The 26,931-nt window shown below is 33.1% G+C and overlaps 1 protein-coding gene across 1 annotated transcript; it reads right to left on the reverse strand.

The window, feature by feature from the left end:
• Nucleotides 1-9,620: 9,620 nt before the first annotated feature.
• On the reverse strand, nt 9,621-24,096 carry LOC101265134 (putative late blight resistance protein homolog R1A-3). The gene is made up of 3 exons (XM_069298540.1): nt 24,018-24,096; nt 13,835-13,914; nt 9,621-13,744 (listed from the first exon to the last, which is right to left on the reverse strand). Exons 1-3 carry the CDS (start codon nt 24,094-24,096, stop codon nt 10,007-10,009), a joined length of 3,897 nt encoding a protein of 1,298 aa, XP_069154641.1. The 3' UTR covers nt 9,621-10,006.
• Nucleotides 24,097-26,931: the final 2,835 nt, after the last annotated feature.

A 26,931-nucleotide genomic window follows, 5' to 3' on the forward strand; every position in this document is an offset into this window, starting at 1 on the left:
CTTTTCTTTTAAAAATAACATATATAAATAATAAAACCAAATGATCAATTATCTTAAAAAAATATTTACACAAAGGTTTTATGATGTTGATAAAATCTTGTACTAAGTTATCAAACATTATGAAAAAGTTGATTCCTTGCGTCCTTGCGTTTTCATCTTCATTAATGAATGGTCTCGTTTTTTCTTCATTTATCTCTTTTAACCTAATCTTGAAGCACTTGTTTGAACCATAATTTTTTACATATATACATAACGATTGAGTTTCGTCGTTATAGAAATGCCAATGGAAAAAAATTGAGACTACAAAAACATTTTCATAGTACTAGGACTTTCACAACTTTGTCCATATTTGAAGGAATTTAGAATTATCACGGTGCCAGGAAATTCGGTAGCAAACAGACAGATTGAATATGGATTTGATTACATAATTGGTTAGCTAATTCATTTACGAATTCGTGCGGCTTTACGAAATTGAATTCGGATAAGTAGATCATCGGGAATTTATTTTGGCGTTTAGGGCATTTTCTGAGGTAATGAGTTCAAAGGGTGCTGTAAAAAGGGACAATTGAAATTCTCTTAAGGATCTCACTACCTCGTTTCGTGTCACTATAGCTGCTATAGCGGAAGTGATGTCGCTGTAGCGGGCGAAGTGGAGATGGAATGAAAAGATTTTGAGATTTTTCAAGAGAAGCTCACTGGTTCACTTTGTGCTGCTGCAGTGGGATTAGTGTCGCTGCAGCGACGCCACTAAAGCGGAATTAGTGTTGTTGTAGCGGGATGATGGATTTAAAATTCGTAAATAAAACCCTTATACAACCTTATTTTGTTATTTACGACTTTTTGGGCTAAGAATCGACCCCTGGGCTATTCTAACTCACTTTCCACTATCTTGAAGCTAGAAGTAAGATTTTCACTCCCCTAACTTATTTTTCGATCCGTAGAACATTTTATAATGGGTCAATATTAATAGGAAAGGAATTCTTGAAGAATCCTATAGTGGAATTAACCTTAATTGACTAGTTGGAGTCATGGATTTTTAACTAGGGTTCATAGATTGTGAATTTTCAGGGAATTTAGTGTTTCCTTATTGATTTCCGTAAATAAATGGTTGATTGTAGGCCACGAACAAGAGGAACAAATTCGGAAATGGAAGTATCAAGTTGTTTAGGTTTCAATCTTGTTTTTAGGTAGGTGATAGTTGTGATTCTATGATGTGTGGTATATGTTTGTCTTCCTTCATTGTGATACTTGTTTATTTATGCATGTTGCAATATTGATCATAGACTTTGAAAATGTGATGTGTGATTGTCATTACCATGAAATCATGAACTAGTGAATGAACATTAAAGATGTACTTGTAATTGTGATTGTGGTGTGTGATTGAGGATTAGGTTGCCACGTTCCGACATAAAATTTGATCGGATTGTCACGTGTTGGCAAGCCAACAAGTTGACTTTGAGTTCCGTGAGAGGACTAACTACGTGAAAGCATGTGAATAGTGTTATTGTATTGACTTATTTATGTTGCACTAGTGGGATAGTCGTGTGATCATACCAGTACACTATGATTGTGTATTGATTCTGCACTTGGTCTTATTTTTGTTGAGTACAGGACATCTTCACTCGACTGTTGAAAGACCTAGCATAGTAGATCATTGATCGCTCCGAGTTCAAGGGTGAGCCACAATGTTCGGGCTGCCAAGGAACTCTCCTTGGTCTATGTCTACCATTTGGGACTTCGATATAGTTTTAGTTACTATTTAGTTGATTAGAGATTATGTTAGTTGAATATCGTTATAGTTTTGGTACATTGACTTTCCGATTCTAGGTTTATTTTTCCGCATTGCTAGTTCGTTATTTCATCCTTATTTAGTAATGAAACCTTGTCTTAAGCTATTTAATTTACTTCCGTAACTTAAAAATCTTAGTTTTAGATTTTATGCTTTAGTTGGTTGCTAGTAGTGGTTCTCCCACCGAGTTGTAGTGTGAGTGTCAATTACGACGGTCTAGGTCGTGACATTATAATAGTACTTAATGACTTCTTTATGTATTTGATACCTGTCATTTGAATTTAGTTGGTGCTCATTAGTAAATATTGAATGCAACTTTATAAATTCCTCTCCATTAATGATGATTTTTTTTTTTTTGAATGATAACGGACTTGAATACAAAAAATGCTTGCATGTCAATATTATTGTATGATTTATTGAAATATTGTAAGTTCTGCAAAGCTCCAAGATACAAAAAGTTTAAAGGTGAATCAATGACAGTAGTTTCTAAACTTCAAAAATTTCAGCCAAAGTGTTTAGATATTTCCATTGATACATGATTTCAAGGACAAGTTTTTCTTATTAGAAATATACTTATATAAGATAAGTAGCTATTGAGAACATTATTAGTTTCTCCACCTATGTTGACGGGTGGGCCATTGCAATTAGTTTCGGTCACATCCCAACCTTGGGCAATACAAAACAAAATGTTTATAGTCCTAGGATAACTAGTTTTGAAAATAATATCGAATAATTAATTTGAATTATTCTTATCATAGTAAATTACAAATAATTTTATAGAAATTCTTAATTGCACTTCTCTAGAGGAATTTTAAAATTTTCTATTAAACACTTGTGTAATTCTCCATGTTAATATTACATATACTAACCAATATATTAAATTACTGACAAATTTAATTTAATGATTAATTTTTTATAAAGCACTATTTAACTTATTTTGTGTGTCGCATTCATAAATCCACTTGCAAGGTTTGAAAGGATGAAATCTTATAAGTATCTCAAAAAGGCATATCAATTAATCTATATAACGAGACATGTCTTCTACCAACTAACTTATTATTTCAGCAACGTATATTATTATCATCCAATCTACCAGGCATATTGATCTATCTCAGAATCTCACCTTTTAAGAAATCAAAACGATAATTAATATATACAAATCATAATAGTTATATTAGGATTAAGAATATAATACATTTAATATTTTAGAGAATATGTTTTTGTCAGCCGGTTTAAAACAACTATCTCTGCTCCGTTATATTCAATACATACAAAATGCACTAGCAAAAGAAGTTGGAATTATATCGTTTCCATAATCAAGATAAAGTACATATTATATTGTGTTACAATCGCAGATGACATGTCTTATTTTCATCCTAGATTGTGAAAAAAAAAATTTACTTATAAGAACCGATGATTTAATCCTTTGTGTATAAGCTAACACTCTACATACTAAATCATCTATTTTATAAGTAGACATACACCATAAACGAATATATGATCTACTAAAACTGAATAAATATTTATTCTATAATAAGTATTATACCTTAACATATGGTTAATAACATATATCCCAACAATCTTCATATGTAGACTTTTAATCATCACAATTGTACTATATCTAAATGGATGGTTAATAATATATACCCTAACAATCTCCCACTTAGCTATTTAATCTTGAAAATTGTTAGAATACTTTGTCTAAACACATGATTAAGAAAAGTTGGTTCCATTAATTTCTTAAATTGTATTTGTGTATATAACTTCTCTTGATTTTTTCCCTACTTATCATTACATCTCAAAGTATAATTGAGTAGGAACCTTGCAGATATCACTATGTACATATTTCAAAATAATCATGAATGTCGAAACTTCATGACTTTGTTTTCTTTGATAATATATCTAATTTGTTGATAATAATCATTTCCTAGAAATAATCTTGCCCCTATAATTTGCATTTTGGCTTCTCTATGTTGGATACCTTTAATAGGGGAATCAATTCATTAATATTTAATTTACGATATGCAAAATAAGTCATAAAGGAACGAGAAGAGTCATCTATTGATTTTGGATCTCTAATACATAATTAAAATTCCTATTAGACTAAGAACATTTTATCTTCACATATTTTAACCTCTTCTTCTATCCAATCCAAGATTAAAAGCATGCGACAATTCTCACCTCCTTTATAATTGTTCAATAATATAGTGATATGACATTATTTTGTTTTATTCCAACTACATAATAATCAAGTCTTTACAGTTTATGGGTTGTCAAAAAATTGAATTATAATTTAATTGTTCATGTGAAGGATTAGTATGGATATAGTGCAATGCACGTATCCAGAACTAGTAAGAAATAAATGAATGCTTGTGAAAGTTGTAAATATATTGTTTAGAGTCTAAGTGGGAAACTGTTAGGATATATACGCTTACCTCCTAGAGATAGCAAAATAAGAAGACGATAAATATTGCTACACTATTGAGTATTACTAAGATACCAAAAGTTTGAGAAATATATATATATATATATGTGTGTGTGTGTGTGACGACAATATTCTCAGCATTCCAAACAAAATTATCTTATTCTTTCATTCATGCACGTGAGGAGCACAACATAAAAACACAAAATTATTTTTAGAAATAATAACTAAATGACTCATATTTTAACATGAAAGACATTTTTGTTACGTACCTGGTAAGTTTAGACCTAGGATATAATATATTATTTCATCCAAATAGTGAGAATTAGCTATATTCTAAATGTCCATTTACATAAGATAAATTTAATTTATTACGTAGAAAATTCATCATTAATTTCTGCTAATTATGATGGAAAAAATCAAAAGTTCTGCAACGATGTTTATTGTAGTTATTACTTAGCATTTAAGATAATTTATGAATACAATTCATTGATTATTTTTTTTATAGTTTTACGCAGTAGGAGTATTTGAAGAGATTGTTTTAAATACTTCAAAACTTTTGATTTTCTTCTATCTTTTAATAATACAAATATCATTGTATTTATATCAATTCATATCATAAGTTGTGTTTAACTTCCAGAAACATGAAGTAATATTATGGAGTTTCCAGTTTAGAATATTGTAAAACTTCTAATTTTCTTCTGTCATTAATAATACAAATATTCATTGTTTTTATATTAATTCATGTCATAAGTTATGTTTTAACTTCCGATATGTTGAAGTAAATTATGTGATTTTCCATTTTAGATTATTATTATTATTATTATTATTATTATTATTATTACTATTATTATTATTATTATTATTGTCCACAAATATATAAGAATAGTGTTTAATAGAATATGATAATATTTATTAATAATTAATGTGTATTTACACTTTTGTTCATCAATATTATGACAATATCAGGACATTTTCGCAATTTAACTCTTGATTTGGAGGTTTCCATTTATAATATAATACAATATGATTTTTTGAAAAAGGGTTAAAATGCCCTTTAGATATCTAAAATGAATAAAAATATCTTTTGTTTAAAGGTTGGCTAAAAAATACACGTGTCAATACTTTGGTTCAAAAATACCCATGCAATCAATAATTTGATCCAGAAATGCCCCTATAATTACTGAATAGATCAAAAATGTCCTTTTCCAAATAAATATATTAGTTCTTTTCTTCTTAAAACACATGTTATTCCTAATAAAAATATATTAAAAGAGCTAAATTCTTATTTTTTTTCTTTTAAAATCACTTTAACAATAAAAATATAGGAAACAAAGCTTCTTCTTAATTTCATTTTACCAATTAAAATATAATAAATTCATGTCCCTTGCGAAAGATAATGTATGTCACATATATAAGACCATAGTATATCCATCATTAATTTTCATTTATACAATGATAAAATTTAAATAAGAAAAAAAAACTTAAAAATTAAAGTAGGATAATCATTTGCTGATTTTAAATATTATATTAGAAAAAGGACGTGTTAAAAAGAACATAAATAATATATTTATTTAGAAAATAGGCATTTTTGATCTATTAAATAACAATAAGGGCATTTTTGAATGAAAGTATTGACGATAAAAACATTTTTTATTTATTTCACATATTTTAAGGACATTTTTTTTACCCTTTTCCTTTATTTAAGTGGATAAGTTTATATTTTCATATAATAATATTTTATAATCACGTCAGGATATGATTTCGGTTGCTAAAAAACTAATATCTTATTAGTTATAAATTTGGTTGTTAAAAGAGAAAAGTTAAAGACCAACCCATTTAAAAGTCAAAACATGTAATTTTTATGATTTTTTTTTGGTTTGAGCAGTCATGTGTTACTTCCTCTATTACAAAATGAATAGTGTTTTAGAATGTCACTCGTGAAATTTATATCGCCTATTTTTATTAGAAAAGTCATCTTTCTTATTTTTATAAATCAAAAACTCATTTTTCTAAAGGAAAAAAAGTGACCAATCAAATATTTTAATAAATTAATGTATTTCAAAATATTGTGTATCAGAAGTGCTTAAAGGAATTGAGAATTGGAGTATTGTTGGTACTGGAGTTAGACATTTAGAATTGGACAATATAAAAAGACAACTCACAAGACTACTTTTAGACTAAAGTCATCTTTTTATATTATCCTTTTAATTTAATGGTCAAAGTTACCCATCAATATTATCATCTTATGTTGTTTAGTCAAGGCATAAAAGACATAAGATACCCCTATAATGGCATGAAAAGTAATTTACACACTAATAGTTTATTAAGTTAAGTGTTTAATATAGGCTTTTGATATGACATTAACTAACAAAATATCATCTAAACAATTTTTAAAATTTATGTGTCATGCAATAAGCATCGAATGTCTGTTTGTGATACATAAGGAGGATGAGTTGAGACAACTTAATGGACTTATTAAGTGTGTTCTTTCCACTCTCAATACAACTCATCATCACCCTCACCAGCGTAGTCCCACTCACCCACCACTCAACTCTCATGTCTCATACACAACCTTCCCTTTCTCTCCTCCTAAGGATACACATCGATCACTCTCATGGTAATGAAAGCACACATACATACTATATCTCTTTCATTAAAAGAACACACAAGTACTGATAGAATTTTATTTTTTTTGAATAAAAGAAATGGATCTAGAAAACCGCGTTCAAAGAAGACATTCATGTCTTTAGGATTGGTTCATCATTTGAAGCCTATACAGGTTGATGTGATCTCTCTGCAAATAATATATATTGTATAAGTGAAGGGTAATATTGGAAAAAGTAAAATATTTTCTAAAAGGAAAGAAGTTGATGAATCCATATTCATACTCACATTCTCTAAACCATACCATCGAAGCATACCTCAAGTTTATCTTCTCCAGTCATTTCTTCAACATGTTCCTTAATATCGAAGCTCGAATTTTTAAGATGAGAGATGTACCATAAATGGATAAACTTTAATGATACAATATCTCCAAAACTGTTTGGGATGTCCATAAGCTCATCACATCTACTCATATCTAACATTTCGATGGGTCATGAACTCTCGATCTATTTTCCGAGTATCATATATATACGGCTGAGAGAGTGCTTGATATCTGAGGTATATCATTTCATGGTATGACGTTACATTACATCATTTATTATTATTGATTACGTGTTTTATTGGTGGTTGTACATTACATGAAGTTAGATTATCCTTGTTTGATGATACTTGACAGGTAAGTATAATATAAACTTGTATAAGTAAATGACTGATTTTCTTATATAAACTCACGTCGCTATGAGATATACTAGGTACACGTGGTTTCGTAATTATACTACACTTGTTGCACGCTTTGTGGTGCATATTTAATTTCGAGTACGAGCACATCTCGTAGAACTTTTTTAGTCCGAGCTTGGATTATCTTGGAGTTGTGGTGAGTCGCTTGGTTGTTGTATGGCCCACATTTCCTTCTATCTTTTATTTATTCTGTTATTTTAGTATTCAGACAGATATCATGTTTGAATTTGTCATTTTAGTTTTAGTCTTGCGCCATATTTAGAAGCACTTATACTTATGACACCAATTCTTCGGTTGTATTTAGCTTTCGCATTTCATATTTATAAAGAACTTATTATTGGAGAATTTTACTCATTGTTTACCTTTTAACTTCATTAGTTATTTAAAATTAGTAAAATATGTTGAGTTGATTGATAACATAGATGTCATCATAACTTGTGAATTTGGGTCATGACACTATAAGCATTTTATCATTATTTTGTTGTAAGTCATACCACATGATTAAAAAACAGTACTATTTCCTTCCAAACATTTTTTTACAATCAATCAATCTTATAACGTCTTCAATCCAAATACAACAATGATATGGTTGTCCTTATTAATTCTACAAAGATTGATGACAACTTCTCTTCTGCGGTCCATCATTATGACCTGAAAGAAAATCAAAAACAAAGAAAGAAATGATATACCAAGGTGAGGGGAAACGAAAGGGAAAAAAATTTAAGAGGCCCATCTGTTTCTTATTTAATTATTTAACACCTGTAATTCTTTGAACAATATGATTAGAAGTCTTTTTATCTACTTGATAATAATTACTTCAAAATAATTTAATATTAATTCACCATACAAGATGAATAAATTGTAATAGAATATTTGTTAAATTTAATATTCTCTTAATGCGTAACTTTCCCTTGTAGGAATTTAAATTTACTATTTATTAGATATGAATAAATTGTAATAGAATATTTGTTAAATTTAATATTCTCTTAATGCGTAACTCTCCCTTGTAGGAATTTAAATTTACTATTTATTAGATGATTATTAACATTTGTATTTGATATAGAAACAAAATGGTAATCTAACATTTGCCTAACATTTTTTCCACTTTTAGTATAATATGATGATTTGATATGATTTGTTCGTCTTATAAGGTAAGTTTTGACCCGCTAAAATTTTATATACTATGGAAATTATGGGTTACGAAGAGGATTGTCACTCTCAAAACATTGATAGGGTACCACAAGCAATAACTCCAGCTGAGGTAGATCAAGAAGCTAAGAAGACTCACCAATGATTATAATTGGGAAGTGGTTCTCATGGGTTGTGGACGCTGTTCGTTATATAGTACTGCATATTGTTGTCAACTCAATCAATATCCAATAGGTTTTGTAGACAAATAAAAGTTGAATCTTAGATCATTCAATTGGAAGATATTTACATAAACTAGATAGATAGAGTTTTATATGTGGAAAATCCATTCGAGAAGGTGCTCTATTGTGTTGAGAGTAGATTTTCATTGCATTCCATTGCTATTCCATTGCAGCAGTGGTTGGACTCTTTTGATCCATTAGGTACAGACCATGTAGAAAACAATAGTACTTAAAAGAAAACACTTATGTGAGTCAAAAAGGAACACAGTCTTAGGATACTTTAACAACGTAACATATACTCACTGAAATTCCACAAGTGGGGTTTGAAGAGAATAGAGTTACTCAGGACTTACGCCTCCGACCTCATGAAGGTAGAGATTCCATTTTCGAAAGACCCTCCACTTAAGTAACACATGTCAACAAACATTAATTACAAGTTGTAATTGAAACTTTGTGATATATACTAACTGTCTAGTTATGTGCCCTTTTCATCCATTCATTCCCATTCTCAAAATACCCCTTCTACTAAACAACTAAACATTCCAACTTCCTGAATGCACATCTAGACACCTCAACTCTATCATACAATGTGTCTCGTGAACACACCCAACACTAACATAACACATATATTGTGAAATGTGTCTATATGATCATTTTGTAAGTTGTATATGATCATTTTGTAAGTTGTGGTGAGCAAAGATTACAACATCAACACGAGAGTTGCACACTTCGGAAGAATAAAAAAGTACATAAAATCGCATGGTTATGAAATGCAGACATGCATACGATATCTCATCCGTTATATTAAATAACACAAGTACTGATAGCTAGCATTGTTTAGACTATTAACCACAATGTTATCAATAAACGAAAAAATGGATATAGAAAAACCGCGTTGGAAGAAGGCATACATGTCTTGAGGATTGGTTCATCATTTGAAACTTACAGGTTGATATGATCTCTCTGCAAAGAACATATACTGTATAAGTTAAAAATCATTTTGGAACAAAACATAACATTTATAAAAGGAAATTTTTATGTACAAAAGAAGTTAATGAATTCGTATTCATACTCACATTGTTAAGACCATATACCATTGAAGCATACCACAAGCTTGTCTTCTCCAGTCATTTCTTCAACATATTCCTTAATACTGAAACTCGAATTTTTAAGCTGAGGGCTGTACCACACATTGATCAACTTTAACGACGCAATATCTCCAAAACTGTCTGGGATGTCCATAAGCGTATCACATCTACGTATATGTAACATCTCGAGCATGGGAAAGGATTCCTCTCCATCAACCTGCCATTCAGAAAATGACACATTAACCAATTTTAGAGATTTGAGATACTGGAAGGTGACATCTTCCATGTTCCATTCTTTCCCCTCCTCGATAATTGTGTCTTTTAGACATAGTGCTTGAAGAGTGGTTAGTCTAGCAATTCTTGAAAGTGTATCGGATGTCAGAGCAAGCCCTTTCAGCTTCAGTATCTTCAACTTCAAAGGGAAGCGGTGTGTATATTCACTTAATGAATCCCAAGAAGCAGTTAAATGGAGTTCTTCAAGTTCGTTAAGCACATCGAATCTTGGAAAGCAAATCTTCTTTGCTGAACAATCTGGTAGTTGTTTGATACAGACTCTAAGGTTTTGAAGATTAGGAAACCTTTGGAAAATATCCTCCGTGTCCTCTAAACCAGGAAGGTAGAGCTTATATAATGTTCTCAAATTCTCTAACCTTGAGTCCTTGTCTAATACAGTTGTTTCGTTGATGTATGTATCATAGAAAGAACAGATGTTCATACGCACATTTTGTAGCTTTGCAAGGCTCCAAAAACAAGGCGATAGTACCATGCATGATCCTTTCAGGTTATTCACCACCAGAATTTCTAGATTGCAGAGGTTTGAAAATGACGGAGGGAGAGCATTTGCCTTCGTCTGAATGCTTAAGTACTTCAAATGAACGAGCATACCGATTTCATTCAGCAAAGAATCTGTCAATGTTATGCCGTTCAAATCCAAACTTTTGAGAAGCCTCAAGTGTTTTAGGTGATTGTTGTAGGAAAGACAATCCTTAATCCCATTGTAGACCTTCAGAGAGAGGAGGTGTTTAACATAATGATTCTTCTTGTCTGGATTGAACAGGACAAAATTTTCATCCAAATGAAAGAGACGTTGATCATAACGAATGGTAATTCCACGTGGCATCAGGTTTGAAGAAGAAGACGGAGTGTTTGAACCTCCTATGAAGTCAAACAACTTTTCCTTTCTAGATTTTATGTAACAAAAGTCATGCACAAGATCATGAATTTTGAAAATAAACTTAAAGAAAGGTATTACCAAGCTACTGGAAATTAACTCATCCACATAAATCTCCACTACTTCTTCTGCACTTTTCATCTCAGTCTGCTGCACAAGTCCTTGAGCAATCCATAAATCTTTCAACTCGGATATCATTATATCTTTGTCCTTTGGATAACTTGCAAGGTAAACCAAACACGGCTTTACATGATCTGACAAATGGTCATAACTTAATTGTATAACCTTCGCCACTTCCTCTTCATCTTTAAAAATAAAGGAACTCAAATTATTGAGAACTTCAAGCCACAAAGCCTCTTTCTTTTCCTTCCTTGAAATGACTCCACCGATTAGATCAAGTACTAAAGGAAGCCCATCACACTTTCGAGCTATCTTTTCTCCGACATCCTTTAGTTCATCAGGGCAACCTTCTTCTCTGAACACCCTTTTCTCTAATAACTCCCAACTTTCTTTTGGTTTTAGCAATCGAAGATAAAGAGGATCACTGTAGCATTTTCCATGCAAAGCAACTTCCTTTTTCCGACTTGTTAAAATCACTCTGCTTCCTTTCTGAAATTCAGGAAAAGGTCTTGTTAGCTCATCCCATGTTGCAGTATCCCACATGTCATCCAAGACAATAAGGTACCGCTGTCCACACAGTTTTCTCCGCAGCTTATCAGCAACATCTTCATCTATGTCATCCTCACTAAATTTTTCTTTCAAACCAATAACTTGATTGAAAATTTTCTGCAACAACTTTTTCTCATTACATTCCTGGTCGACTGTGCACCAAGCACAAACGTCGAAATGATCAACAATGGACTTATCATTATACACTCTGTAAGCCAAAGTAGTTTTTCCAAGCGCTGGCATGCCGACTATGGAAATAACATCTATCTCAGCTGGTCCGCTGGTGAGCTTCCTAATTATCCACTTTGTCTCCTCCTTAAAACCTACAATTATTTTACCAACTGTCGGTGACTTGCTTTCTACCGACTTGTTGGGAGCGTTTGCAACAATAATACCGCTGCTCTTGGGGATCTTCTCTTGTACCTCTTTTCTGACAAGCTTGATTTTTTTTACGGTATCAGGAAGTACGAAGATAAGCTGCAATAAACCATGATCTCGGGCAAGAATTGAATTAATGGCATGTTCCGTCTCATATGCCACATCTAGAACACGAGTCCAAAGATCTCTATGCAACTCTTGCTCAGCATACCCAAAGTATGATCTTATGATTTCCAGGTCTTCTTTCACCTGCTTAATTTCTTCTTTTATCAAAGCAACTGAAGAAGCATTGGAATCGACCAAGTCTTTTAAGTTTGTGAGTAGAAAAGTCATGAAAATCGGTCCATCACTCACGGGGAAGCAGAGCTGAGGTGAGTCGTCACGAGCTTTCAAGAAAACATTCGTGAGATCTTCCTTCAGGAGTTCAATATTTTCCAATAAGTTTAGACTTGCACAACTTGTTGCATTCATACTGTCTTCACTCGTTGATTTCTCCACTAAGTTGTGAACAAGACTGGATACCTCCTCGATAAGGGCCTCAACAACTTCCAAGAGAAGAAATAATTTGTCATGATGAATAATGTCCTTGGACACATCATAAAGAATAATGAATAAGAACTCTATCATGACATGAATGTTTCGAGCTGAGGTGCTAGGAGTAATAACATTAATCACGTGCTCTTGTAAATGAATCAGATATTCTATTAGAAGATCTGGAGAGGCTTCTAGGAGCTTCTTAATGAGGCGTCCAACTTCTTCCGACTTTGAAGTTTTCAAATTTGTATAACATATGTGCATAACATCTAGTAATACCGGATTTATCTTCAAAAGTAGATAGACTATCATAGAATTGACTTTAGAGACTACAAGTTCATTGTCATCTTCTCCATCCGTTTTATCAAGTTGATAAGACAAAAGGACAAAACAGAAGTGTCCTACAATATCCGCTATAAGTTGAAACTGCGGTAAGACATGCGGTAAGACATGTTCGATTGTCTCATACTCAACACAACCATTTACTTTCAGTGCATAGAAATCTCTTAAATTTCCAAATGCATTCTGAAGAAGCTCATATTGACTCATTGACGGGAAAATCAACTCAGCATAAACCTTAGGTAGGTTATGGAGATTCACGAGGAGCACGTCCAAAAGTTCAACCAACTGATCCTCAGTCATGGTGGCACTTGATTCAGAATGATGATGCTCTGCGATTTTAGAACTTGTGATATTTTCAAGAAGGCGAGGAATGACATGATCTGTTAATTTAACCATCATGTCATCTCCAGTCTGATCAAAAAGTGACTGAACCAGTTCATGAACCTCATATGATATGCAAGACATTTCAGCATTTTGACCATCCGACATGTAATAAAATAGTTGTAAACATGCCAACAAAAATTTCAGCTTTTCAGTTTGATCCGTGTCGAGAACAATTTGATCTTCTTTCTTCTTTAATTTCTCTACGAAATCCTGAAGATCGACAATGTCCTTGCGAAGTACAGCAGATGATACCTGCTAAAAGACCAAATGTGTACACCGAGTGTTAGATTTCTCATAAAGCTACTCAACTAATGAAAATTGTTCCAAAAAGTCAAAAAATACATCGACTAAAACCACTTTACTAATCCGCTCCATGACCCGAGTATCTTTTTTTAACACAACAGAACTCCATCCTATGAAACCTTCAAATTAAACATAACGACAACAACATACCCAGTATAATCCCACAAAATGGGGTCAAGAGATGGTAGAGTGTATGCAGACCTTACTAATATCTATTTACCCGGCAATTCTTATCTTATCTTATCAACAACAACAAAATGTAATGTGTCGACAGTATCCTAGGCTATTCATCAACAGATGAGGGATCGATCACAAGTTTTAAAGATCTTCAACTGTCTTCTTAAAATGACTATGAGAAATCAAAGAGCAGTTCTTTAAATAAATAGCATGTGACTGTGGATGTAATCAAAGAAGGGTGGAAATAAAAATACGATAATAGAATAGCAAGATAAACAAAACAAATAATCAACCAAGTCAATGCATGAACAACAATACCCAATGTAATGGGATCTAGGTTAGAGCATATACAAACCTAACTCAAACCTCAAAAGTACAAACTATTTTCAATAGATCCCGCTCAAGAAAACAATCCAACCCAAAAAGGAAGTAACAGAAATACAAGAAACGACAGACAATTACAAAAATAAAAGATAATAACAAACATAGCAAAAACTACAACAAAACAATATACTAATCATAGGTACAAGAAACAACAGACAATAACATACCAATGAGTTGCTTGCTAATTTCTCGATTTCTCCCTCATTTTCTTTTCCTATTTCCATGTATGCAATTCTCAAAATCTGAACAATTACTCTACTAATTAACACCAAAAATGTCTAGCAAATACTAATCTGTAAACAGAAAGTATTAAAACCCAAATATTCTTCAATAATCATACCTTAAGTTGAGGAAATGGTCCAAGGATTAATTAATTGGCCAAAGACAAACTTGAAAGGCCACCTAATTTAATAATCCATTGACTTCTCAAATCTCAATTGAAGTAATCTAAGAACGTGTGTTTGTCCTATATCAAATTATAAATATTTTACGTATTTAAAAGTTTGAGTTATAAAATAGAAAATGTTGAATTAACACTAGTAATGTTACCTTTTATATTTTCATTGAATTAATTGATAAAAATAGTATGCTGTACTTGTCATAAAATAAGCAGTATGTGAAGCATCAAAAAAATTGTTGGTTGAAAAATTAACAATCAAACACATGTAATGCCTTCAATTAAATTAGCAAAGGCACATAGAAGAAATATATAAATTTCTATCAAACTTGCTAATAAAACACCACTAATGTATATTTATCTTAGCACCAAACGATATTCAAAATAGGATGATAATGACTTGCTTAAACTTTGAAAAGTATTTAAAAAAAATTACTGCATTTTTAGATTCTTATTATCAAAGTTTAACGGAACACAATAAAATATAACTGTGATGCTTTGCAGTTATTCATTATAATAGACATTAACTAATAAGTAATTAATTCATGTGAAGACTTCAAATATGGGAAGCAAAAAGAACTGACCATACATAAGCAATTTTTCATCATTTCATATCATTGAATTTAAGTTTACAGTTGATACCGAGAATAACATAATGCAAGTATTTACAACTTGGTTTATTTTTCTATTTTTTCATCCATGAAGATTCTATTTAATACTAAGCTTATGTTTTTAAATGCCAAATGTATAAACAGATCCTAAAATTGTAAGGTTTTTCTCCTTAAATACTTTAATTATGTTATTTTCCTATTGAATCATTAAACCATCCATAATTTGATCCTTTTAAACACCGTTGGCTGATGTGAAACCAGATTTTGTGATGGGTATTGATAGAGGATACATGTGTTGTTTCAGAACTCATTAGTCCTATTGATCTTGACACTGTTTGAGAATAATTGTGTTTTACTTCAAGTTATTTTGAACACATAAAAAAATAAATGAGACGAACACACAGTTTGTCTTCATCCCTTTAATCAAAATCATTACAATACGAACACAGTTGAAGATATTTACAATAGAACAACCGATCAAAATCAGCCAACAATGTTTAAAAGTAACAAATTTTGGGTGGTAAATGATTCAATAGAAAAATGACGTAGTTGAGGTACCTCAAGGGAAAAATCTAAAAAGTTTAGGAATCTGTTTATGACTTCGACCATCTTTAAAATAACAGCATAAAAAATTTGAAATTTGAGCATACTTTAATTATTTAATAAATGTCCTTAAAAATAGATTTCTCCATTCAGATATCTGTTCAAGAAAAACATAAAAATTTTCGATGAAATACATGACATACATGCTAAAACTCTAATAAATAAAAATAGAATACACAAATCTGTTCATAATATTTGGACAAAATACATATAGTAAATCATGATCATTAAATTATCATTCATTAACAAGAACCAGCATGGCTAAGCCACATTGATAAATATATTTAATCATCTCCAAATAGAAAATTCTACTCCTACTTTTGATCAGGTTGTTTGCATTTAACACCACATCTCCGCTAGTTCCACTAATTTCAGACGTAATAACTTGATCACTGATCGATATAGATTGCATGTGTTCAGCTGAAAAGAAGAATGTCTTGTAAGTATTTTTTTTTTTAAAAAAAAAAAAAAGCTTCAAAATAGGATGAGAGTGATAATTAAAATAAGAAAAAAATTCTAGTATATTTTTATAATGTATAACTTATTCAAACTCTTGCCAGCTTGAACACCTTGTTCGGTGTTTCAAAAAAACAATTTACCCCTAGAAATTGAAGGAAACAAAAACAAAAAAAAAATTACAATTTAGTTGGAAGAAAAATTAAATAATTTTAAACTAAAATCGTTGATCATACAGGAAGAAAACAAAACAAACAAATTAAGACATTGTGATTTCACAATATTTACTCAAAAATAATAAGAATCCTCATAGAGAACTGAAGTATTAGCAAAATGAGAAAGGAGGATTTGCCATTAAGGTACTATAAAGTGTCAGCTTCGAACGATTTTTGTTCCTCAATATATGCATTAGCTTCTTTTTTTTATCGAAAAGTTTCGTTTGCACCTAGGTCCTTATAAGGCTGTATATCATAAAGATACAATGGAACTGGATTAGAAATCAACTCAAAATAAATGTTAGTCATATACATAAATTATAACAAAGACTCAAAAAAATTGATTTAGTTACCTTATAAATATAGCCTGCAAGTTTACCCGTTTTGCGATATTTTACAATCTTTTCCCATCCAGCCGGCAATCAAGAATCACAATCAGCATTGCTAGATTGCTTTTTTTTTTTCTTTTTCTCTTCTCTTTCACCTCTTCTTGTGCATTGCTAGGTTGTCCAGATTCTTTATCAATATCTAAGGGGCTTTTTGTAACATCTCGCAATTCAAAATAAGATAGGAAGAAGCTGAGAACTCGAAATAACCATCTTTGGAAATAATTAAAAATCTGAAAATTTACTTAAGCTAGAAAAAATGAGTTTTTAGTCAACTTAGAAAAAAGTGAGTTTTTAGTCAATCTTTTCAATGTCGCTGAATTTGCACGATTCATAGTTCGTATGAGTGAGTTATACCCTTTGGAAGCTGGGTTGTTGAAATGAGGAAATTCCAATCTGAATTTTGAAGGGGTGGTTTGTCTTTTCCTTACCCTATTAATTTATTTCGTTTTTGGTAATTAAGTTAGGGGTCTAAGATGAATTATATCAGTTTAAGAGTTAGGGTTTTGTGAGAAGAGAAAAGAAGAGGAGAAAAGAGGAGAAAGGAGAAGGGCGTTCAAAGATTCATTAAGATCGTCGGAGTTTAACTTGTTGATTTCGTTGCAGGTGATCCCTAAAAAGGTATGTGAGTTTTCCATAACGTTGGGTTTGTTCACCCACATACAAATCATGTTTGATTCAGTATGAATTAGTTCTAAAAAGATCGGAATTTGAATATTCTTGTAGGTTGTTCTTGATTGCTTTCATTCTTGAACATGAGTTGAGATTTTGGAGTTTCTTGATGTAAAAGTGTTGTTTCTTGAGTTCATTGGGTTAAATCCCTGTGTAGATGATGTAGGTAAATGAATTGAAAGTGATTTGAGAAAAGGAATCGAATTAAAAAATAATTTAAGGTAAAAAAATTAGAGGAAAATTTCGTAAGGCATACCTGAGAGGGTCAGACGTGGCGCGCCCCATCTGCGCCAGAGGGCCTGGGGCTGTAGTGCGCCCAAATGGGCCCTTTGAACTTTGGGGCTGGCGCGGTGGCCCCCGGATGCGACCATCCTTCAGTCCGTTTAAGCCTTTCTAAAGTTTATTACACTTCCTAATTATTCAAACTACTCTAAATGACTTCTAAACATATAGAAATCATTCAAAAACATGAATTACAACCTTGAATCCATAATTTCAAATTCAAGGATAGTTAAGAGCCTAGTCTAAAAAGTCCTTAGAGTCTTTTCAAGAAACATTTTGCAAATGCTTTTATATTAGTTTTAAGACTTAAAGTTCAAGATGAGTAAAGAATAAAAGAGTTTAGATTTGAAGTTTAGTTCTTCAAAGTAGTATATGGGGACTAAGTATTCCCAAAGAATTTAAAATGTTTCCACATTTGAACAAGAAAGGAAACTTTGATTTCCAAAAGAGCTTTTGCGCTAGTTTTTAGTAAAGAGGAAGCTTTGATAGCCTTTGAGCTAGTTTTTCAGCAAAGAGGATACCCTGATTTCCAAAAGAACCTTTGAACTAGTTTTCAATAAAGAGTAAATGCTTTCATAGTTAAGCAACAGAGAAAATTGAGATTTTCAAGATAGCCTTTGAACGATGTTTTGAGCAATTATCTCAAACTACTGAAAGAAATTATGTTTTAAACATAAAGAGCTAGTATATTTTGGAAATAATATTGAGAACAGATATGGGGGAGAGTTCAGAAAATTCCGAATCTCCATAAACCATGTAACCACCATGGGTAGAAATAGATCCACTTAGTAGTTTAGGTTCTATACCAATGGAAATTTATAGGACTACCCTAGAAGGATAAGGCAAAATGATGTATCATCACTATAGCTTTTAAGTGATAGTTGTCGGTTAGAGAAACTCCATAGAAGTTAAATGTATTTTACATACACAGGTATTTGTATTTTTACATACATCTCAGAACTTTATTGTATATTTGCATACATAGTCAAATCATGTTTTAAACAATTTTGCCTTATATTGCAGTTGTTTTAAAATTGATTCATATTAAAATGAGTTCAGTCTTGTAGAGTTGAGTGGAACAAGGTAAGTTCTTCAGATTTTCTTCTCAAGCCTATATTGTACCAGCATTCCAACTCGCATACTCGTATATTCAATGTATTAATGCTAATTGGCCTACATCGTCTTATGTGCAGACATAGGTAACTAGGATCGACATTCGACGCACTAAGCCTCTTTGCTTCTAGAGGATCCATTTTCATTGCTTTCTTGTTTAGCTCATTAGGATGTTGTGGGGTTTGTCCCAACATCCCTCTTTGTTTTAGAGGCTTCGTAGCGAGTTAGATGTTAGTTCTTAGTCTTTCATTGTCATTATTCCATGTTGAGACTTGAAAATTCCATAATGGCCAGTTGAATGTACTTTTATAATATTCCAATTTATTACATGAACTTATATTTTTTGAGTTTAAGTCTTCTGCTGAGTAAGTAGCTAGGACAAGGGTTCACTTAGGACCACCAATGGTCTTCGAGTGCCAGCCACGCCTAGGGTGTAGGATCGGGGGTGACAAATTTGGTATCAGAGCACAAAATTCAAGAGTTTTAGAGAGTCTATTAAGATGTGTATGTATATTCCTAGTTATCGATATGAAGGGCTCCACATCTATAATTAAAAGGCTGCAATATTTAGGAAATTCCTTCACTTTTCTTTATACTCACTTTGTGCGCTACAATTCATCTCTATACAATTTCTTCTAACTCGTGCTTACGCATAACTGATTGTTACTTGGCCTATGGTCTAGAGTTCCTTCATGAGGCATTTTTTTCCCCGTTATCTAAGAGAATCTAAGAGATGGTTGTTGACATGAGGAGTAGAACAAACTTGTTTGTAGTTGCGTTGTCTCGTCTTTTGAGTAAGGAATGCAAGTTTTAAATGTTATGATATGGGAATAGCAAGGCTGATGATACTTGTGCAATAAGTTGAGGAGGAAAGGCTGAGGGATAGATAACAGTTTATGGATAAGAGGGATAATACATAAAGAATGAGCTTGGGCAACAAAGGAATAATGTGAACTGATATTCTTTCTAACAAAAGCAGAAAGGACCTACTCCATCATATGCTAGTCCACCTCCACCAATAAACCATGTGTGTACAATAGTCATAATTCTCAAAACTTCAGAGCTAGACCAGCGCATTCGCAGGGTAGTAAGGCACAAGGGGGGTACTAAGACTCCTGCATGTGCCAAGTGTGGTAACATATTCTCAAGGGTGTGTCGTGATAGCTTCACTGATTGCTTCAAGTGTGGCTACCATGGTCATTTTATAAGAGAGTGTAGTAAAAAAGGCAGAGAAATGGTAAAAAGCGTAATAGAGAAAATTCTACTTCAGTTGCTTCATAAAATAGAGCTGTATAACTGAACTTTAGAGGCAGACAGAGAAGGAAACTGTCTTTATGCTATCACTATTCGTTGAGAGTAAGAGGATTCTCCAGACATTGTCACAAGTATGATCGAAGTCTTCAATTTTGATGTTTTTTCAAAGAAACATCTTGATGCCTTTAGTGTTTCTGCATCCGTTGGTGAGTCTATTCTAGTAGAGAGAGTCTATCATGATTGTACATATTCCGTCAATCACAAGAGTACCATGGTTAACTTAGTTTAGTTAGACATGGTAGAGTTTCATGGCATTCAAGGTATGGACTGTTCATGATTTTTATGCATCTAGATATTGCATAACTCGAGTAATCAACTTCTGTTTCCTAGTTAACCAGTTATAGAGTGGAAAAAAAAAAGTTCAACAGTGCCTAAGGGTCATCTCATTTCGTACCTTAAGGCTAGGAAGTTAGGTTCTAAGGGGTGTGTGTATCAATTAGTCTGAGCTAATCACTCTAGTGTTAAGATACCACCTATTAAGTCAGTTTTAGTAGTAAAAGAGTTTCCAGAAGTCTTTACAAATGATCTTCCCACTGTCCCTCGAGAGAGAAACTTCATTATAAATGTTCTTTCATATACTCATCCTATATCTATTCCGCCATACATAATGGCACCATCATAGTTAAAAGAGCTTAAAGAACAATTAAAAAACCTTCTAGATAAGAGCTTTATTCAACCAAGTGTCTCACCTCGGGGCGCTCTGGCCGTATTTTTGAGAAAGAAAGATGGTTCCCTTAGGATGTATATAGATTATCGTCAGGTTACCAATGTTACCATCAAGAACAAGTATCCTCTTCCAAGGATTGATGATTTATTAGATCAACTTTAGGGTGCTTCCTCTTTCTCAAAAATTGACCTCAGGTTAGGGTACCATGAGTTGAGAGTAAGGGAACGTGATATTCCAAAGACAACATTCAAAAACTGATATGGTCATTATGAGTTCTTCATAATGTCATTTGGTTTAAGTGATATTACGACAACATTCATGGACCTTATGAATAGGGTCTTCAAACCTAATTTAGACATATTTGTTCTCGTCTTCATTGATGGCATACTAATCTATTATAGAAAGGAAGAAGATCATGCTAGTCATTCCGAATAGTTCTTCAGACTTTGAAATATAAAGAGTTATATGCTAAGTTCTCTAAATGTGAGTTTTGTCTTAAGTTGTGGCATTCTTAGGCCACATAGTGTCTAGAGAGGGAATTAAAGTTGACACTCAGAAAATTGACGTAGTGCATAATTGACTTAGACTCACATCTCCAACCAATATTAAGAGTTTCTTGGGTTTAGCTGGCTGTTATATAGAGTTTGTACAGGGGTTCTCGCCTATTTCCTCCCCTTTCACAATGTTAACTCAGAAGATAATTAAGTTTCAATGGTGTGAAGCTTGTGAGAAAAGTTTGAAGGAATTGAAGAATAGGTTGACTACTGCTCAATTTTGACTTTATCGGAAGGTCCTCAAGGTTTCGTGGTGTATTTTGATGCATCTAGAGTTAGTTTGGGTTGTGTGTTAATGCAGAATGACAAAGTTATAGCTTATGACTTCTGACAGTGGAAAACATTAATGAGAAGAATTATCCAACTCATGTCTTACAGTTGGCTGCATTAGTATTCGCCTTGAAGATATGACATCACTATTTTAATAGGGTTTATGTTGATGTATTCACTGGCGACAAGAGCCCGCAATATGTGTTCACTCAGAGGAAGCTTAATGTCAACAAACAAGGTGACTAGAATTGCTCAAGGATTATGACATAAGTGTTCTTTAACACCTACGTAAGGCTAATATTGTTGCTGATTCCTTAAGCAGGTTGTCTATGGGTATTACCACGCATCTTGAGCAAGAGAAGAAAGAACTAGCCAAAGATTTGCATAGACTTGCACGATTGAAAGTCGGATTAATGAATTACACCAAAGGATGAGTAGTGTTTATAAATGTGGCTTAATCATCCTAAATATCATAAGTTAAAGAAACATAGGACCAAGATCTCATTTTTCATGAATTAAAGGAAAACCTTCTTAAGCAAAAGGTATTAGCTTTTGAACAAGTGGGAGATGATGTATTGAGATATCAAGGTAGACGGTATGTGCCTATGGTGTATGAACCCCAAGAGAGGATCATGGAGGAAGATCATAGCTCCAGATACTCCATTCAATCAGGTTCCACAAAGATGTATCGCGATTGAGGGAAATGTACTGGTGGAGTAGCATGAAGAAGGGCATTGCAGAATTTTTTGCTAAGTGTTCAAATTGTTAACAAGTTAAAGTAGAGAATCAAAGGCTCGATGGTTTCGCTCAGAATATAGAACTTACGGAATCAAAGTGAGATATCATTAATATGGATTTCATCACAAGTTTATCGAGGTTTCACAAACAACAAAATTCTATTTGGGTGATTATCTATAGAGTAACAAAACCAAGCCATTTTTTGTCGGTAACGACTACCCATTCGGTAGAAGATTATGCTAAGTTATATATTCAAGAAGTGTTAAGACTTCATGGAGTTTCGGTATCCATTATTTCAGTTAGAGGTGAACAATTTACAGCACAGTTCTGGAAATCTTTTCAGAAAGACTTGGGTTCAAAGGTAAACTTAAGCACGACCTTTCATCCTCAGACAGATGAGCAAGCAGTGCAAACTATATATTCAGAACTTAGAGGATATGTTGAGGGAATGTCTGATTTATTTCAAAGGTAATTGGGATAATCACCTAGGTAACATCTCGTAACTTGAAATAGCTAGGAATAAGATAAGAAGCTAAAAATAATCATTTTTGGAAAGAAAGAGAAAAAATCTGGAAAGTTTTCAAAGTTTTAGAAGTGAGTTTAGGTCATTTTCAAACGACCAACTCCTAGCTCAGGATGAGTTAGAAGTACTTCTTTATATTGTTGGAAAGACCTTGGAGAGACTTTCCAACTCCGCCGATTTTGCACATTTTCGATATCGTATAAGTGAGATACGCCTATCGGAAGTTGGATTATTGGATTGAGAAAGGCCCCAATCTAGGTTTAAGGAAGGGTAAACTAGTCTTTTCACCCATTTATTTCCTATTTCATTCAAGGGATTTATTTGGGGTAAAAATAAGTTTTAGTTAAGATTAGAAAATTTATTTTACTTTTAGGGCTTTTAGAAGAGAAAAGAGAAGAAGGAAAAGGGAGAAAGATCAATGTTTCACAAAGAACACCAAAGAATTGTGAGTGGAATTCGTCAAGGGTGATCCTTATTAAGGTATGTGAGATCTTTTCATGTTTAGTTAGTTCACCCACACACCAACTTGTTTAATTCAAGGATTTTGAGTAGATTGAATGATGAAAAGTGAAGTTCTTGAAAAATATCATTGAATTCTTGTTGGTTAAGTTGTTGCATGCCTAAAATTGATTTGATTCGTGTTTTCAGGTTGTTTTTTGAGTCAAATCTATTGGGTATTGGTGATCCTAAGTGTTAGTGGAAAGAACCATAAAGGTTTAGAGGATTTAGAGATGAAAAACGAAGAAGAAAAGTTAAAAGGCCTATCCGTACTACCCTGGAGCGTCGCGCCTCCCATAGCCCCACAGGACAGTCTCTGTCTGTAGGGACTTGGGGTGGCGCGCCATCCATAGCTACCCAACCTGACCTCTGAAGTTTCGGGCTTGTATCCCCACGCCTCTCAGAACGCCAAGGATGCCTGTGCACCCATTCATTCCCCATCTTTTTTGTACTAGTTCCTAAGTGATGCACCCATGTTTCCTAGTTTAATCCAACACTCTAGGGTACATCTAAAAATTATGAAATAATCCATAAATATGAGATTACGAACCTTGAATCCATAATCCAATTTAAGGAAAGATAAGATCAAAGTCAAAAAAAGTTAAGAGATAAGTTTAAAAGTTAAGAAGTAAGTCAAAGAAAAGTTCTTAAAGATTTTCAAGAGTCTTTACTAAACATTTTAACTTTGTTTTAAGGCTACAATTTCAAGTTAAAGTGAAGAGTACAAGTTAAAGTTTTTTATTCAAAGAAATATAAGGGAACTAAGTATTCCCTAAGAGTTAATTCAAATTCAAGTTTTCAAGTTAAGCATAGAGTAGAGAGTTGAGTTCATTTCTCAAAAGTTATATATGGGCTAAGTACTCCCTAAAAGTCTATAAATGTTTTCACATTTATGTTAAAGAGGAAAGCAAGATTTCCAAAAGAGTTTTGAACAAGAAAAAGGGACATTAATCCAAAGAGAGCTTTTTAAAGATAAAGTGTTGAGTAAATTATCTCAACCCAAAGAAAAGAAGTTATTTTTAAATATGAGCAAAAGTATATTTTGAGAGTATTATTGAGCACCGATTTGGGGATGAGAGTTCATATTAACTAAAGTCTCCATCAAAACCATGTAGTCATCATGGGTATTAATGGGTTTTACTTTTTAGATGATCATGTAAGTTAATCTAGTGGATCCACTAAGTTAAGTAAGGTCCTATATCGATGGAAAGGTATAGGATGGTCCTTGGAAAGGTGTGGTAAAACGTTGTATCATCACTTAGGCTCACTGTGATGGTTGTCGGTTAGAGAATCTCCACATAAGTTATATTACTTTTAAATGAGTAAAGTTAAGTTCGATATTGTTTTATTTTAATGAACTAAGATTGTTTCAGTTTTTCTAAAGTTTCATATATATTTATATCACATGTGTTTTTATGCCTTATATATATTTACTTAAGTATGCATGAATTGAGATGATCCAAGGTAAGTGCTCCTCCTTTGCATGAATTGAGATGATCCAAGGTAAGTGCTCCTCCTTACTCCTTTCAAGTTTAAGTTATGTTAGAATTCCAACTCACATACTCATACATTCAATGTGCTGATATCAGTTGGCCTGCATCATCTTATGATACAGACATATTTAACCAGGATCAGCATCTAGCGCCTTGTTGATCCAGTTTGAGCACTCAGAGTCAGTAGTAAGCCTCCTTGCGTTTCGGAGGACTCTTTTATTGCTTTCCAGTCTTTTTGTTTGTAGAACATTGTGGGATTTGTCCCAAAACTCATCCTAGTATTATAGAGGCTTCATAGACAAATAGTCAGTCAGTTTGCTCAGTTGAGTCTCTTTTTATTACGGATACTTTATCATGAAACTTAAATGCCATTTTGGAAAAACTATTTTGTTTAAGTAATTCATTTGAGGATGTTTTATTGATTTATGATTAAGTTAAGTCTTCTACTGAGTTTAGTAAGCGAGGCCAAGGGTTCGCTCAAAGCCAGCAATGGTTATTGGGTGTCGCATATGTCCAGGTGTAGACTCGGCGTCTGAAAAACTTGGTATCATAGAACAGAGTTTAAGTGTCCTATGGAGTCTATGAAGCAGTTTCTGTAGAGTCCTACTCATAGGCGTGAACCACACCACATCTATTATTAGAAGGCTACAACATTTAGGAATTTCCTTCATTTCTTTCATATTCCTTTTCGTACGTTAAAGTTTATCTCTAAAAGTCTCTCTCTAATTCGTGCTTGCACATGTTTCATATAACCATGCCTTCACGAAAAGTAGCAAGAGGTCGTCCAGCTAGAAGGAATGTAGAGGAGCCAAAGGTACTAAATGCACCAAATGTGCAACCTCAAGGAGAAGTCACCAATGTTGAGTTCCGTGAGGCTATCTATCTGGATGTTAATCCATGCGGTGACTAACCAAGTCATGCAATAGAGAGGATATCGACAAGAAGATGTTGACACCTCGAGGATTCGTGAATTCTTGAGAATGAATCCTTCCAGTTTCACATGTTCGAGCACTACTGAGGATTCTGAAAAACATTATGGAAGAGTTGAAGAAGGTTTTTGATGTGATGCATGTTTTGATGTTCAAAAAGTCGATTTAGCGGCATACCAACTGAAGAATATGCCTAGGACTTGGTTTGATCAGTGAAAGGAGGGCATAGATGAGGATGCATCACATCACGATTGGGCTTGCTTTGAAGAGGCTTTATTGGGGCATTTCCTTCACTGAGAACTGAAATAAGCTAAGGTATGAGAGTTCCTTATACTAAAATAGGACTCCTTTACTGTATATGAATAAGGGTTGAGGTTCACCCAGCCGTCCCGCTATGCTCCCAAAATGTTTAAGGACATGAGAAGCAGAATGAGCTTGTTTGTCGCTGGCTTGGGCCGTGTATCAAGCAAAGAGGGCAGAGTTGCAATGCTGATCGGTGATATGGACATATCCCGATTGATAGCTTATGTGCAGCAAGTTGAAGAGGAGAAGCTGAAGGATAGATAAAAGTAAAGAAACAAGAAAGCTAAGACTTAAAATGAGTATGCCAGCAGAAGGGTGGTTCAAATCGGCCACAGTTCCATAAACAAAAGGGGTTTGCACCGTCATCTGCTAGTGCTCCTGCACCCAGAAACAAAAGTGAGCATCATGGCCAGAATACGCAGCGTAGTCTCAAGGATGTATGGCACAGGCAGGTAGTTTGGATCCTGCATCTGTTAGGCAAATGTCGTGATGACCATACAGATTCTTTAAGTGTGGTCAAGAGGGTCACTTCATGATGGAGTGCTTTAAGA

Source organism: Solanum lycopersicum, chromosome 5 (genome assembly GCF_036512215.1).
Source record: "Solanum lycopersicum chromosome 5, SLM_r2.1".
In the NCBI taxonomy this organism is placed as follows: Eukaryota; Viridiplantae; Streptophyta; class Magnoliopsida; order Solanales; family Solanaceae; genus Solanum; species Solanum lycopersicum.

Excerpts from the sequence above, each read along its gene's own strand:
- LOC101265134 (XM_069298540.1), bottom strand. The coding sequence starts at position 24,096 with ATGGGGAATGAATGGGTGCACAGGCATCCTTGGCGTTCTGAGAGGCGT. Across the intron at positions 13,915-24,017 it reads CCCGAAACTTCAGAGGTCAG|GTTTCATAGGATGGAGTTCT; the intron begins GTTGGGTAGCTA and ends TTTAATTTGAAG. Across the intron at positions 13,745-13,834 it reads GTAAAGTGGTTTTAGTCGAT|GTATCATCTGCTGTACTTCG; the intron begins GTATTTTTTGAC and ends GTCTTTTAGCAG.